Genomic DNA, 16,834 nt, shown 5'->3' on the forward strand with positions numbered 1-16,834 from the left:
ACCGTGGGGAACCTTATCAAATGCCTTACTAAAATCCATGTACACTACATCCACTGCTCTACCCTCATTCACATGCTTGGTCACCTCCTCAAAGAATTCAATAAGACTTGTAAGGCAAATCCATGCTGGCTGTCCCTAATCAAGCAGTGTCTTTCCAGATACTCAAGTCCTATCCCTCAGTACCCTTTCCATTACTTTGCCTACCACCGAAGTAAGACTAACTGGCCTGTACTTCCTTGGGTTATCCCTATTCCCTTTTTTGAACAGGGACACAACATTCGCCACTCTCCAGTCCCCTGGTACCACCCCCGTTGACAGTGAAGATGAAAAGACCATTGCCAACAGCTCTGCAATTTCCTCTTTTGCTTCCCCCATAATCCTAGGACGTATCCCGTCAGGCCCGGGGGACTTGACTAGCCTGAAGTTTTTCAAAATGTCCAACACATCTTCCTTCCTAACAAGTATCTCCTCTAGCTTACCAGTCCGTTTCATACTCTCCTCTTCAACAATACGGCCCCTCTCATTTGTAAATACTGAAGAAAAGTACTCATTCAAGACTTCTCCTATCTCTTCCGACTCAATACACAGTCTCCCACTACTGTCCTTGATCGGGCCTACCCTCATTCTCGTCATTCTCATGTTTCTCACATACGCATAAAATGCCTTGGGGTTATCCTTGATCCTACCCGCCAAAGATTTTTCATGCCCTCTCTTTGCTCTCGCAATCCCTTTCTTCAACTCCCTCCTGGCTATCCTGTATCCCTCCCAACGTTCTGTCTGAACCTTGTTTCCTCAACCTTATGTAAGCCTCCTTCTTCCTCTTTACTAGACATTCAACCTCCCTCGTCAACCAAGGTTCCCTCACACGACCATCTCTTTCCTGCCTAACCAGTACATACATATCAAGGACACATCGTATCTATTCCTTGAAAAAGTTCCACATTTCAATGACATCCTTCCCTGACAGCCTATGCTCCCAACTTATGCTCCTCAGATCCTGTCTTGCAGCATCATCTGCAAGTATTCCCTGTCCGTGCTACCTTCTCCACAGCCTCCCTACATTCTTGGACATCCTGAAAAGTAGCTAACTTACTTGCTGGATTACAGGTCCAGGTCCCATCCCCTGCCAAATTAGTTTAAACCCCCCTCCTCCGAATAGTGCTAGCAAATCCAACTCCCAAGATATTGGTGCCCTTCTGGTTCAGGTGCAACCCGTCCTGCTTGTACAGGTCCCACCTTCCCCAGAATGCAGTCCAATTGTCCAAATACCTGAAGCCCTCCCTCCTACGCCATCCTTGCAGCCACGTGATCAACTGCACTGTCTCCCTATTCCTTGCCTCACTGTCACGTGGCACCGGCAACAACACAGAGATGATGACTCTGTCCGTCCTAGCTTTTAGCTTCCAGCCTAACTTCGAGCTCCTGAATGACCTCCCCACCCCTCTTCCTACCTACCATGACTTCTGGCTGCACACCCTCCCCCTTAAGGATTCTGAAAATATGGTCCAAGACGTCTCGGACTCTGGCACCCATGAGGCAAGAAAGAGTCTCGCCCATGTCCACAGAACCGCCTGTCTGTCCCTCTAACTATAGAGTCTCCTATAACTAGCGCTCTCCTCTCCCCCTTTCCCTTCTGAGCCTCCGAGCTGCACCTTGTGCCAGAGACCCGGTCACTGCAGCTTACCCCTGCTAGGCTGTCCCCCCCTCAACAGTATCCAAAGCGGTATACTTATTGTTGAGGGGAACGACTGCCTGCTGCTTCCCCTTCCCACCTCTAACTGTTACCTAGCTACCTCTGTTCTCAGGCATAACGATGTCCCTGTAGATTCTATCTATCACTCTCTCAGCCTCTCGAATAATTCTCAGTTCATCCAACTCCAGTTCCACTTCCCTAACGTGGTCTGTGAGGAGCTGACTGCACTTAGAACATAGAACAATACAGCACAGAACAGGCCCTTCGGCCCACGATGTTGTGCCGAACATCTATCCTCGATTAAGCACCCATCCATGTACCTATCCAATTGCCGCTTAAAGGTAGTCAATGATTCTGACTCTACCACTCCCACGGGCAGCGCATTCCATGCCCCCACCACTCTCTGGGTAAAGAACCCGCCCCTGACATCTCCCCTATACCTTCCACCCTTCACCTTAAATTTATGTCCCCTTGTAACACTCTGTTGTACCCGGGGAAAAAGTTTCTGACTGTCTACTCTATCTATTCCTCTGATCATGTTATAAACCTCTATCAAGTCACCCCTCATCCTTCGCCGTTCCAACGAGAAAAGGCCGAGAACTCTCAACCTGTCCTCGTACGACCTATTCTCCATTCCAGGCAACATCCTGGTAAATCTTCTCTGCACCCTCTCCAAAGCTTCCACATCTTTCCTAAAGTGAGGCGACAGAACTGCACACAGTACTCCAAATGTGGCCTAACCAAAGTCCTGTACAGCTGCAACATCACGTCACGACTCTTGAATTCAATCCCTCTGCTAATGAACGCTAATACACCATAGGCCTTCTTACAAGCTCTATCCACCTGAGTGGCAACTTTCAAAGATCTATGTACATAGACCCCAAGATCCCTCTGTTCCTCCACCTGACTAAGAACCCTACCGTTAACCCTGTATTCCGCATTCTTATTTGTTCTTCCAAAATGGACAACCTCACACTTGGCAGGGTTGAACTCCATCTGCCACTCCTCAGCCCAGCTCTGCATCATATCTAAGTCCCTTTGCAGCCGACAACAGCCCTCCTCACTGTCCACTTCCTGCAGATGAAGTCGGCAGGAGTATCGGTGGTCACCCCTACCTCAAACATCCTGCAGGAGGAACTTTCAACTGCCTGTGCTGCCATAACTCTACACTTAGTCTCCAAAACAAGAACACTTCTTTAACTTTTTTTAGGTTAGAGGAGGAGGGAGGGTGGGAGACACTACACGTGTAGTGTCTCGGGTTCCTTCTTCACTCAAATAACAATCACTTACCTTCCCAACTGGTTTTGTGCTCCAACTTCACTTCCGCCCAGCTCCCGCCGCTCTCTGCTGCTAAAAGATCCTTGGTGTCGAGGTAAGTTCTTAAATAACAATCACTTACCTTAATCTAGTCCACTTGCCAGCACTTGGCCCATATCCCTTTAAGCGCTTCCTATTCACACACCATCCTTTTAAATGTTGTAAATTTAGCAGCCTCCATCACTTCCTCTGGCATCTCATTCCAAATGGGTACCACCCTTTGGGTGAAAAAAATTTGCCTTCGGTCTCTTTTAAATTTTTCCCTTCTCACCTCAAACTTCTGCCCTCTACTTCTGGACTCCCCCATCCCTAGAAAAAAGGCATTATTATGTTTCTATTACCCTCTGTAAGGTCACCCCTCAGCCCCCGACGCTCCAGGGAAAACAGTCCCAGCCTACTCAACTCCCTATAGCTCAAATCCTCCAACCATGGCAACATTCTTGGGGTGGCATGGTGGCTCATTGGTTAGCACTGCTGCCTCGCAGCATCAGGGACCCAGGTTCAATTTCCTCCCCGGACAACTCTGTGTGTGGAGTTTGCACATTCTCCCAGTGTGTCTGCTTGGGTTTCCTCCGGGTTTTCTGGTTTCCTCCCACAGTCCAAAGATGTGCAGGTTGGGTGAATTGGCCATGCTAAATTGCCAGTAGTGTTAGGTGGATTAGTCAGGGGTAAATATAGGGGGTGGGTTTCTTTCGGAGGGTCGGTGTGGACTTGTTGGGCCAAAGGGCCTATTTCTACCTGTTTCTACACTGTAGCTAATCTAATCTTATCTAAATCTTTTCTGAACCCTTTCAAGTTTCACAATATCCTTCTGATAGGGGGGAGAACAGAATTGCACAAAACGTTCCAAATGTGGCTTAACCAATGTCCTGTTCAGCTGCAACATGACCTCACAACTATACTCAACTATACTCGATGCTCTGACCAATAAAGGAAAGCATACCAAATGCCTACTTCACTATCCTGTCTACCTGCGACTCCACTTTCCAGGAACTATGAGCCTGCACTCCAAGATCTCTTTATTCAGTAACACTACCCAGGGCCTTTCCATTAAGTGCATAGACCTTGTCTGATTTGCTTTCCCAAAATGCAGCACCTCGCATTTATCTAAATTAAACTGCATCTGCCATTTCTCAGCCCATTGGCCCATCTGATCAAGATTCCGTTGTACTCTGAGGTAACCTTCTACGCTGTCCACTACACCTCCAATTTTGGTGACATCTGCAAACTAACTAACTATACCTCCTATACTCACATCTAAATCATTTATATAAATGACAAAAAGCAGTGGACCCAGCACTGAGCCTTGGGTCACAGGGCACCAGCTTGAAAGGCAACCCTCCACCAACACCACCCTCTGTCTTCTACATTTTGAACCAGTTCTGTGTCTAAATGGCTAGCCCTCCCTGGATTCCATGAGATCTAACCTTGCTAACTAGTCTACCGTGAGGAATCTTGTCGAACCTTACTGAAGTCCATGTAGATGATGTCCACCGCTCTGCCCTCATCAATCCGCTTCATTACTACTTCAGAAAACTCAATCACGTTCATTAGACATGATTTCCCATGCACAAAGCCATGTTGACTATCCCTAATCAGTCCTTGCCTTTGCAAATACATGGAAATCCTGTCCCTCAGGATTCCCTCCAACAACTTGAGGGGTGGCACAGTGGCTCAGTGTTAGAGCTGCTGTCTCACAGTGCCAGAATTTGATTCTAGCCTTTGGCAACTGTCTGTGTGGATTTTGCACATTCTCCCGTGTGTGTGTGTGTGTGACTTTCCTCCTAGTGCTCCGGTTTCCTCCCACAGTTCAAAGATGTGCAGGTTACGTGAATTGGCCAAATCAAATTGCCCATAGTGTTCAGGAATGTGTAGATTAGCTGCATTAATCATGGGAAATTTAGAGTAGTAGGTAGGGTAATGGGTCTGGGTGGGGCACTCTTTGGAGGGTTTTGGGCCAAAGGGCCTGTTCCTATACTGTAGGAATTCTAATTCTAAACTTGCCCATCACCGATGTTAGGCTCACCGGTCTATAGTTCCCTAGCTTTTCCTTACCACCTTTCTTAAATAATGGCACCACGTTAGCCAACCTCTAGTCTTCTGGCACCTCGTCAGTGATACAAATATCTCAGCATGCGGCCCAGCAATCAATTCCCTAGCTTCTCACAAGAGTTCTAGGGCACACTTGATCAGGTCCTGGGGATTTATCCATCTTTGTGTTTTAAGACATTCAGCACCACCACCTCCATAATATGCACACTTTTCAAGATGTCATCATCTATTTTCCCACATTCTATATCTTCCATGTCCTTCTACACAGTTAACACTGATGAAAAATACTAGTTTAGTATTTTCTTCCTCCCCCCAACCCCCCCCCCCCCCCCCCCCCCCCCCCTCCCCCCTCCACCCCTTTCGTGTGGTTCATAGGCTGCCTTGCTGATCTTTGAGGGAACCTATTCTCTCCCTGGCTACCCTTTTCTCCTGAATGTATTTCTAAAATCGCTTTAGGATATTTGCTGATCTACAGACTCTGATTCATGAAAGCAAAGAGCAAACAGTAATGTTTATGGGAGACCCTAAAAAGCAAATTACAGCTCAACTGTCGCAACTCAGTTGCTGTCTCACCAGCAGGTTCAATCTGATAACATTAGAATATACATGAGATAATGGTTGCCACTTGCCATCTATTTAACTCTAAAAGTACGTATTTGTTTCACTTGCACCTATCAGAATGAGTTTGTTCCTAATCTGTATATTGTGTTTGTCGTTTGGTTTCAGCTACAAGACCTTATTCCTTGCAGTCCTGTGCGGCGCGGTGGCACAGTGGTTAGCACTGCTGCCTCATAGCGGTAGAGACCTGGGTTCAATTCCCGACTCAGGCGACTGACTGTGTGGTGTTTGCACATTCTCCCTGTGTCTGCGTGGGTTTCCTCTGGGTGCTCCGGAGTGCTAAATTGCCCGTAGTGTTAGGTAAAGGGGTAAATGTAGGGGAATCGGTGGGTTGCGCTTCGGCGGGTCGGTGTGGACATGTTGGGTCGAAGGGCCTGTTTCCACACTAAGTAATCTAATCTAAAAAAAACCTCACGATAACAAGCGGTGCTTGTTTCTCCCACTGCGTAATGGTCTCCGCTGGTGCTTGATTTGATGTGGAAAATTCATTGTAAACATTTGTTTAACAATCCCCAACCAAGAAAATGTGATTGCAGAGTCTGATGTCAGCTTGACCATTGTCCCATGTTGAGCATCCAGACAGTTTCATGGAATAGACCTGAATTTGAGTAGGGGAGCCTGTAGTTGATGACAATTACTTTTTGCCGTTAACTCTGCACAGACATTGTTTACATAAATTATTTACCTGATGGTGTGTAGATGTTTTTTTCCCTGCATATTTCTTACTTTGAGCATGCTTTTGTTTTCATGTTTGTGATGAGTCTCCCCTTCTCTTCAGTCCCTCAGGTGCTCAAAAGCTGCACAGAGTTTATTGAGAGGCATGGAGTTGTGGACGGGATCTACCGACTTTCAGGAATTGCATCAAATATTCAGAAGCTACGGTAAGTTTTTGATAGGAGAATGGAGGGTTTGCCAGAGCAACAAACATCGTTTAACATCTTTCTGTAAGTCTTTTAAAACCGATTGCCAACTAGAGGCATACATAGTTTGCGCATGAAATCAGGTGCATTGGTAGAGAATGCTGAGTACGGTACTGGCCTCTAGCTCTTTACAGTAAACTCAGCTGCTTCACTGTGCAGATGTGTTAAGTGGAGACAAATACTTCCCATAGAATGGAAGGAAGTTGATGGGATGTCTTCTAGGCTCTTATCCAATCTTCCTATTTACTGCAAGGGTCTGTGGAGATAAATATGAAGTGAGCTAAGCAGAATTAGCACATGAAAATTTCAAACACTTAAATTGAGGGAATCAATCAACGAGCGTCAACCAGTAATCCAGGAGCAGATCATTCAGACACAAGGCTGAATACATTATTCAATAAATCATGACTGACCTGCACCTTAACTTAATATTCTCACTTTATTTCCATAGCTCTTAAGTCAAGCCTGTCTTACACTTGAAATGTCAATTAACCTATTATCCACAGTTTTGTTTTGTTTTGTGGGAAGGCATTCCATTTTTCGCTCCCATACTTCTGAAAAAGCTGCTTTCTGCAGACTGACTGAGCCCGAATATTAAGCTTAGAAAACAGAAGTAAATATACTTATGCAACTGTGCAGTTGGGCATCTGGGTTTAGGTAACAGCTTATGTTGCACTGGGGCTCCTCCATGGAAACATTGCAGTGTAAATCTATTTTTCTTGCAGTATTACTTGTTCCAATTTTACCATGTCCCCTTGAGGGCTTTGTCTCAAGATTCTTTTGGATTTGACCACTGTCTTGAAAGAAGCCAAGACCACGGCTTTCTTTCATTGATTTCCCTATTTACTGGATATATTACTAAGTGCCTGCAATGCAATAAAACATCCTGAGATTCTTCACAGGAAAGTATCAGACAGCTGAAGTCAAAGTCATTAGCAAATTGAAAATGAAGAAAAGGCTAGAGATAGCATAAAGCAGATTGTTTTGGGAGGTTATAGGGTTGAAGAGTGAAAGGACAGAAAGAGTTGAGACTGAATATTCCTGAAGAAGGGCTCATGCCCGAAACGTCGATTCTCCTTCTCCTTGGATGCTGCCTGACCTGCTGCGCTTTCCCAGCAACACATTTTCAGCTCTGATCTCCAGCATTTGCAGTCCTCACTTTCTCCACTGAATATTTCATGCAAGATTAAGAATTTTAAGTTTCAGATTTTTTTTTAGACTCAGTGTAAATGTAGGCCAGCAGCAATGAGTGAATGTGACCTGAAGATAAATGCAGATTAAAGAACCTAACATCTATATTGGATAAGTTTGTGCAGGTCATTACAGAAAAATATTATTTCTGTGTTACTGAATTTTCAACGATATCAAGGTTAAGGAAGGGGAGAAACTAAGAACTTGTATTTCTGTGTATGTATGCAGCCTATGTTTGCAAACAAACCAGCTATGGTGTGGTTGTAAGAATGGAATTACTGTGCAGTTTACCACATTGTGTCATTTGCCTGTATAGACAAATGAGTGGATGAGATCAAGCCCAGCACACAGAATGGCAACATTGTACACTTTTCACTGCACAGGTGTATCCCTGTACTTGAGTGCACGTGACAATAAAATCTATTTATAATTATTTGGATTTCAACCAAAACGTTACCTGGATTTTGTGTGTTATTTCTCTTCCCTCTCATTATTAAAGCAACTCGTTCCACAGATTGCATTTCCTGAAGTTGTGTGACATTGTATGGGCCATACAATCTGTAGCTTTACTGATAGCAGCAGGATAAATATTGGATCCTTACTCCTGATTCCTTGCGAACCAGACTTGAAACTGATACATTAGAGTCAAACCATTGACTATATGATCTTGTGAGAAACAAAACTCGCGTATTAATAAATTTCAATCCGAGTCAAATTCTGAAGCAGCGAATTTTATTGATACGTACTTGCAAGAACGGGTGCCTAACGAGTAAACACCTCGATCTGAGGGTTACATTCTGATTTATGCAGTTCAGCTGTATCGCTCGGTCCTCCCCTTTCACCCCAGAGGCTACGCGCTACAGCAAAAGTAACCAATCACAAGCTCTGGCTTCGCTCTGCCTTTGTCTAGCTTCTCTCCACCTCTGTTTACTTCTCCCATTACTCTAAGCCTGTTGCCCTTACTCTTATTTATCTTATTCCTTATATGTGACTATCCTGGCATAGTTTGGTGTCTCTGTGCGATCATCCTGCCAAACTAAATTCCATCCATTGGCCACATCCCTCCTGAGACTGGCACACTATTCTCCTGTTACTGGTACATCCCGCTACACAGTCGCTCTGCCCTATTAGTCATAGATAATTTTACCTGTTTTTGCTTCTTCTGTTTTCCTATGCCTGGTACATCCTGCTCCACGATTGCTCTGCCTTATTAGTCATAGATAATTCTACCTGTTTTCACTTCTCACTGTTTAGTATTTGAATGTGCAACCTAATTTTATAAAGTTAGCTTTGCAGAAGCAACACCTATTCCTTCCTTCTGCACAATTTTAACTTAATACTCTACAATCTGGTTATAAATCTAAATATAGTACTTGGTAGGAAAATGTGGAACAACATTTGTTGAATGCTTTATCTAGAATATATAAGCACATCATTCATAGTATTTTGCATTGCATTTCTGCTGAATTGCTGTAAATGGTCTAAAAAGGGTAAAGAAGATAAATGCAGATTAGAGAATCTAACATTGATATTGGATAAGCTTGTGCAGGTCATTACAGAAGGAAATCGGTGCTCTCAGATTGTCAACTGCAGAGTGGAAAATATTGGTTACCAACTCAGACTGGTGCTTTGGAAGATACTGGCAGGGGTACCTTGAGAGTCTGTGATTCCACCCCCCCTCTCTTTCTCTCTCACTCCCCTTGGGATGTAAAAGAACCAACAGTGCAATAGGTTATATTTGATCAAGTAATATGCAATGACACAGTTTGGATAAGTAACCTTGACTCAGATATTTCTATTCCTATAGTGGCAAACAGAGAGCTTGTCATTATTGACAGTTGTGACAGAATCGGACATTTTCATGGAACAGCATTAGCCATTATCTCAAACGTTTGATTAATCAGAAATGGCTCTGTTGGTCATGACGTGGAGGCACTGGGGTGGACAAAGTTAAAAATCTCTCAGCACCAGGTTATAGTCCAACACATTAATTTGGAAGCACTAGCTTTTGGAGTGATGAAGGAGCAGTGTTTCGAAAACTAGTGCTTCCAAATAAACCTGTTGGACTCTAATCAAATGTTGTGTGATTTTTGGCTCAGTTGGAGACTCTGATGGTCTGACTGGGACCTGTCAGCCTATAACCTTGGGTTGTTTGCTTAGGATTTTGCTAATTTTCTTAGTATTATTTATTATTTCTAGCAGACATAAAGCCCATGAGATGTAGCCATTTAAATCATTCCTCTCACACTCAGGTGCTACTTATCACTTCACCTTCCCTGTGATGCTGGAAGTCAGTAATGGCCAGTACTGGGAAGGCAGAGGCTTGGGGGCTAGAATGAAAAATTAATTAATCAGTTTAGAAAGACTGGGAATCAGGTAGTCAGTGAGATTTAAAAAGAGTGGGAGCTGTTTGTAAAAAGATATTTCAGTTTCTGCAAGCTGAGTGATGTCACAGGGAAAGGAATTGTGATTGGGGAGTTTTAATTTAATCAGTGTTAATCATATATGAAACAAGACCAGATGGATTAATTAGTACAAACCTAAAAGCTATGCCAACTTTAGGTTTTTTTTTTGCTGACCTGTTCACAGATGTTATGTACCAGTGAAACTTCTTGAAACTGGGCGTCCTGGTTCAGAGATGGGGATGCTACCACAAGCACTCCCTCTATTACTAATTTTAGATGTTTTCAAATATTTCTGTTCAGAAAAGTTCAAGACATCTGGGGCAGGTGGGATTTGAACGCTGGCTTTCTGGCTCAGATTTGGGCACATTACTGCTGTGCCAAAAGAACTCTGTGTGAAGCTAATTTTATAATTCATCACTTAATTGTGATCAGTGCTAAGCCAATTAATTATGGGTTGAAATTAAAATTAAATTGCAAAGTAAAGTAACAAGTGTTGTGAATTTTTCAGGAAATTGAAGTCTAAGATATTTAGGTAATGAATTCAATAAGACATTTCATTTAACCCTTCTATATAGTTCAGTCAGGGAAGAAATTGATTGGTGATTATTTATTCTGGCACCAAGTTTAATTCCTGAGTAAATTGAGCACTCAATAAGTGTATCTTGTCGTATGTGGAATTCCAGGGCGGAATTCTGTGGAGGCAATGAAGATCTCAGCAGCCAATTGGAGAGCTAGTTGTGTGCCCTGTGCCACCTCTTTTTGGGAAGGCCTTCCACATTTTGTTCCACTCAGGCATAATAGGCCCATGGCTTAGCTTTTCTCAAGAATCGAGGACCTGGGAGCAGATATCCTTCTAACTCATGGTTCTGAGCCAGTCAAAGGCCAGCATCTCTGTTGAATTGCAGTGCTACTGGGGAAGTGGTGGCAGTTACCCAAAGCTGAAGATCAACTTTGGATCCACCTTGGTTCAGTCATACATCAGAGTGCTGTCCCAAAATTATTCTAAAGTATATTAATATTAAAGCATTGGAAAGGGTGCAGAGAAAAGTTTTGAAGATGTCAGAAATTTGTGGATACATGTTTCAGGAGAGGATTGACAGGCTGGCCTCTACTGAAAGAAGAATCTAAGGGGGTGATTCTAATTGGTGTCTTAAAGATCATGATATGTTTCGACAAAAGAATGTTTCCTCATGGAGGAAGAGAATGCAAACTGAGTCCATCAATATAATACGACCACACAAATTAGTACCAGCAGTAGGACATTCAGCCCTTTGAGTCTGCTTTGTCATTCATTCAGAACATGGCTGATCTATTTGTGTTCTGAATTCCGCATTTCCGCCTGTCCCAGATAACTTTTACTTTCTCTTGCCTATCAAAAATTCATATATCCTCATCTTAAAAAAAAATTCAGTGGCCCTGCTTGCACTGCCTGCTGAGGCAAAGGGCTCCAAAATTTTATGTACTTACAAATAAAGAATATGCCATTCGGCCCTTTGACTCTACTCCACCATTCAATAAGGTCTGATTTTAATCTTAACTCTACGTTTTGTATATCCCCAAAAAAGCTTTCTTCCCCTTGGTCATCAAAGTCTATCCATCTCTACCATTAAAATATTTAAAGATTTTGCATCCATTTTTGAGGAAGAGAATTCCAAAGACTCAACCCTCAGAGAAGATAATGTTTATTCTCTGTCTTAAATGGATGACCCCATATTTTTAAATTTTAACTTCCACTTCTAGATTCTTCTGCATGAAGGGACATCCTTTCAATGTCATCCAGTCATGTTCCCTCAGGATCTTATATATTTCAATTCAATTACCTCTGACTCTTCTAAACTCGAGAGATGTCTCACATTTTCAGAACTGCTTTGAATGTATTAACATGTTCCCATAAGTACAGTGACCAATTCTGTGCAGAGTGCTCCAGATGTGATCTCACCAATGCCTTGTATGACTGAGCTCCATCCTCTTGCATTAAATTCCTACCACAATGAAAAATAATATTCTGTTAGTTTTCCTGAATACTTGCTGTACCTGCTTACTGACCTTCTGCAATTAATGCACTAGGACAGCTAGATCTCTTTGCATTTCAGCTCTGCAAACTCTCACCATTTGGATAGCATGCTTTTTTTAGTTCTTCTACCAAGATGTGCAATTTCACAGTTTCCTACACTTTTTTACTCCATTTATTAGATTTTACCTTCTCAGTCATACAACCCTCAAAGATAAAAATAGTTTTCCCTTCATCGCTGCCCTAAAAGGGTGACCCCTAATTTTAAAACACTGTACTTGACTCGACCACAAGGGTGAGCAAACTTTCTATATCCACTTGTCAAGATTATTCAGGATCCATTGGACTACAATCAAATCATTTCTCACTTTTTTTCTAAACTCCAGGGAAAGTGTGCCCAGCTTGTCTAATTTTTTCTTATAAGACAACCTGCTCGTTCCTGGTATCAATCACGTTTACATTGTTCCTTAAATAAGGCGACCAAAACTACACGCCGCATTCAGGCTGTAGTCTCACTAGTGCCCTGTATAACTGAAACATATTTTTATTTCAATTTCATGTTCAGTTCCTTTTGTTAAAAGGGGATTGTGTTCCATTAGCATTATTGAATGTTTGCTGTACGTGTATACTAAATCTTTGAAGTTCATGCACTAGTGCACCTAAATACCCCACCTCAGAATTCTGCAGTTGTTCACCATTTAAATTACAAATTTTTTGTTTTATTTTTCCTGCCAAACTAACTACTCAGTTTTTTCCCACATATTAGATGTATCAGATTTTTGACCACTACTTTATCTATAATCAAACTGCAGTTATATCGTCTTCAAGGATACTTTCCTCCTTATCTTAGCACAATTTGCAAATTTAGCCACAATGGTTTAAAAACTTTCATGTAAGTAAATGATATCAATTATTTTTTTAAAAATTGTTTCCGCACGCACCCCTTTGGAACCCTACATCCTGCCAACATGAAAAAGACCCTCTAATGTATACTCTGTTTTCTGCCAGTCATTATTCTGATCATGATTTGTATTTACCCCATAAACAATGGCCTCCAAACTTGTACAGTACTTCTCATGTGAAAGTACCTTCTAGAAATCCAAGTGTCACCGATTCCAATCCTTACAGTATGAAAGCAGGCCATTTGGCCCAGCAAGTCCACACCTAACCTCTGAAGAGTAACCCACCCAGACCCTACCCTACATTCCCATTGACTAATGCACCTAACACAATGGGCAATTTAGTATGGCCAATTGATCTGACCTGCACATCTTTGGATTGTGGGATGAAACTGAAGCACCTGGAGGAAACCTATGCAAACATGGGAAGAATGTGCAAACTCCACACAGTCGCCTGAGGTGAGAATCGGTCCCTAATCCCTGGCGCTGTGGCAGCAGTGCGAGCCACTGACCTACCATGCTGCCCACTAAGGGCTCCCTTTTGATCGACAGTGCATGTTAGTCCTTTAAATTGGCTAAACACAGCATGGTTTTGTGAAATCTGAACTATCTGTTCTCACTTACTGTGAGTTTTCCAAGTGTCTAAGTTTAACCCCATTAATGATTGATTCTAACCTTCTTGAATAGAAGGGTATATTTACTATTTTTTCAGTCTGATGGAATATTGCCAGAACCTAATAAATATTTGAAAGCAAACACTAATGCATCTGCTACCTCATCAGCTCTTTTAAAACCCTGTACGTAGAACAGTACAGCACAGGAGCAGGCTTTTCAGCCTGCCATGTCTGTGCCGACTATGATGTCATTCTAACTAATTCCATCTGCCTGTCCACATCCTCCTCTTCTGTACATGTTCATATGTCTGTTTAAATGCCTCTAAACATTGTTATCGTATTTGCTTCTACCACCTCTCTGACAACGTGTTCCAGGCACCTACCATCCTCTACATAAAGAAAAAGCTTGCCTCACGTATGTCCTTTTAAATTTTTTTTCCCCATAGTATTTTGTATTTCCGTATTTCCTCTGAGTATCCACCTTATCAATGTGTCTCATAATTGTATATACTTTTACTAAGTTGCCCCCTTAGCCTTTGACATGATAGCAAACATAATCCAAGTTTGTCCAAACTCTCCTTATAGCTCTCATACTCAATCCAGGCAACATCCTGGTTAACTTCTTGCACTGTCTCCAAAGCTTCCACATCCTTCCTGTGTGGCAACAAGAATTGCACATAATATTCTAAATGTGACCTAACTTAAGTTTATACAGCTGCATCATGACTTGCCAACGTAAATGCTCAGTGTCCTGACCAATGAAGGCAAGCGTGCCTTACACCTTTCTTCGCGCTTTATCCACTTGAGTTGTCACTTTTGGGAGCAATGGACTTGTTACACAAGATTCTGTGAATCTTGTTACACAAGATCTTGTTGCACATCATTACTCCTAAGGATCCTGCCATTTATTGTATTTTCTCTCTCCTCTTGCATTTCACCTCCCAAAATGCGTCACTTCACACCTGATTGCATTAAACTCTTATCCGCCGTCTCGGCACAACTTTCCAAAACCTCTATTTCCTGCTGTATACTTCCTCACTATTCACAGCTCCACCAATTTTCATCTCATTAATACAATAACTAATCAGACCATCTACATTTTCATCAAAATCATTTATTTATTTATTATAAACAACAGAGGCCCCAACATTGATCTTTGTGGAACAGCATTGGTCACAGACTTCCAGTCAGAAAAGCACCACTCCATGACTACTATTGGTTTTCTGTGACCAAGCTAATTTTTTATCCAACTTACCAACTCACTGTGTATTCCATGCGATTTACTCTTCTAGACCAGACTACCATGAGGTGGTCCATGTCAAATGCTTTAGTGAAGTCCATGTAGACAATATCCATCGCCCTACCCTCGTCAATCATCTTCGTCACTTCCTCCAAGAACTTAATCAATTTGTGAGACAAGACCTCCCCCAAATAAAACCATGCTAACTATCCTGAATAAGTCCATTCCTTTCCAAATGTGAGTAAATACTGTCTGTAAGAATCTTCTCCAGTAATTTCCCTATCACTGATGTAAACTCACCAGACTTTGGTTTCATGGATTATCCCTGTTGTCTTCCTTAAACAAATGTATAGGGTTGGCTTTTCTCCAGTCTCTGGTCCTTGCCTGAGCTGAAGAGGATACAAATATCTGTCAGAGGTCCCAGCAATTTCAGTTTAAGGGAGGTACACCTGGCAAGTATTTCACAGAGGGTGGTGGGTGTCTAGAACGCAGTGCCAGCAGAGGTGGTAGAGGCAGGCACGATAGATTCATTAAGATGCACCTGGGCAGATGCTTGAGTAGATGATGAGCAGAGGGTTACAGATGCTTAGGAATTGGGTGACAGGTTTAGACAGTTGATTTGGATCGGCTCAGGTTTGGAGGGCCCAAGGGCCTGTTCGTGGGTTGTAAATTTTCTTTGCCCTTATTAATTTGCATAATATTATGAGAGACAAAGTGCATAAATGCAATTTGTCATTGACACTATAGATGACTGATAGCTTTATGAGAAGACAAAAGGGGCAATATATTTCAAAAGGAATATTGAATGGCTGATTTTATTGGTCCCTCCATCAGGACTGATGATCACCTGTCATTCATTTATTCTGATCCATTCTGAAATGTGGTATATGTCTACCCAGTTCTATCAAAATTGTGATGGCAGCGTTGAAATGGAATTGAGCTGGAAATGGTAGAAGCACTGCATGTGGCTAGTTACCTGCATCCTTTTCCTGTGTTGCATGAAGGTGGAAATCCTGGAATTAGGACTCTCTCTTCGTTGCTGAAGGCTTCTGACTTGGCCCAACTCCTTGAAAATCCAGGCCTTGCGCTTAGATTTCTCCTGCTGCACCAACTGGTAACCGTATTGTATGTCCCCAAATTAGGAACCTCTAATCAATTTGATGAAAACTCTGACTTAACAGCCAATTCATTCTAAATTCTCTGTAACCGTAAAACAAACTTTATAGATCCTGCATAGTCAACGTAGCATTTGGATCTTTGATTTGTGTGTGAACTGTTCAGTCAGGTGGCTTAATTGATGCTTCTTTTGCAATTCAGTGGTATAGTTTCATATAAAACCTGATGTCTGAATTGGACACTCTTCCATCAGCAAGTATTTGCAAGTGTTGTTCCTAAAATGCTTACCTACACTGATGAATCATTATCATGTGGGTGTTTTCAGATGAATTTTGCACTGTGACTGTTTTACTTTCTATCTCAAGTCAGAATTAATTTTCTACTTTTGACTGTTATTTATTTCCCTCCTTTTCTGTAGCACTGATTCTCACTGAATTATAGGTTCTACAGAGATTGGTATTCCTGGTTTTCACATTCTGCTGACATTTCCTGTCAATGGGGTACAATTTCCACAGCTGCTGACTCTCCCTGGAGTACAGGTTACACCAACAGTTACTGTCATGTTTTTGCCTATTGGCCACATACTTATGCATTTCCAAAAATATAGCACTGATTAAATGATTAGTACTAGTTCCTACTTAGCACATTCTTGCCTTTGGATCAACAAGTCACCCCAAACACTCAAGTGCGTGATCAGGTGAACACTTAGTGTGGTGTTGAAAGTATTGCAGATATTTCATAGATGAGACACTAATTAA

At 42.3% G+C, this 16,834-nt stretch overlaps 1 protein-coding gene across 6 annotated transcripts in view; it reads left to right on the forward strand.

The window, feature by feature from the left end:
- The window catches only part of arhgap32b (Rho GTPase activating protein 32b), a 574,866-nt gene that overhangs the window by 523,240 nt on the left and 34,792 nt on the right, over positions 1-16,834 (forward strand). For all 6 annotated transcript variants that reach the window (XM_060846659.1, XM_060846660.1, XM_060846663.1 and 3 more), the window contains one exon: positions 6,459-6,561. In XM_060846659.1, the coding sequence (XP_060702642.1) occupies positions 6,459-6,561 (103 nt within the window). The remainder of the gene's footprint in view (positions 1-6,458; positions 6,562-16,834) is intronic.

Source organism: Hemiscyllium ocellatum, chromosome 29 (genome assembly GCF_020745735.1).
Source record: "Hemiscyllium ocellatum isolate sHemOce1 chromosome 29, sHemOce1.pat.X.cur, whole genome shotgun sequence".
NCBI lineage: Eukaryota > Metazoa > Chordata > Chondrichthyes > Orectolobiformes > Hemiscylliidae > Hemiscyllium > Hemiscyllium ocellatum.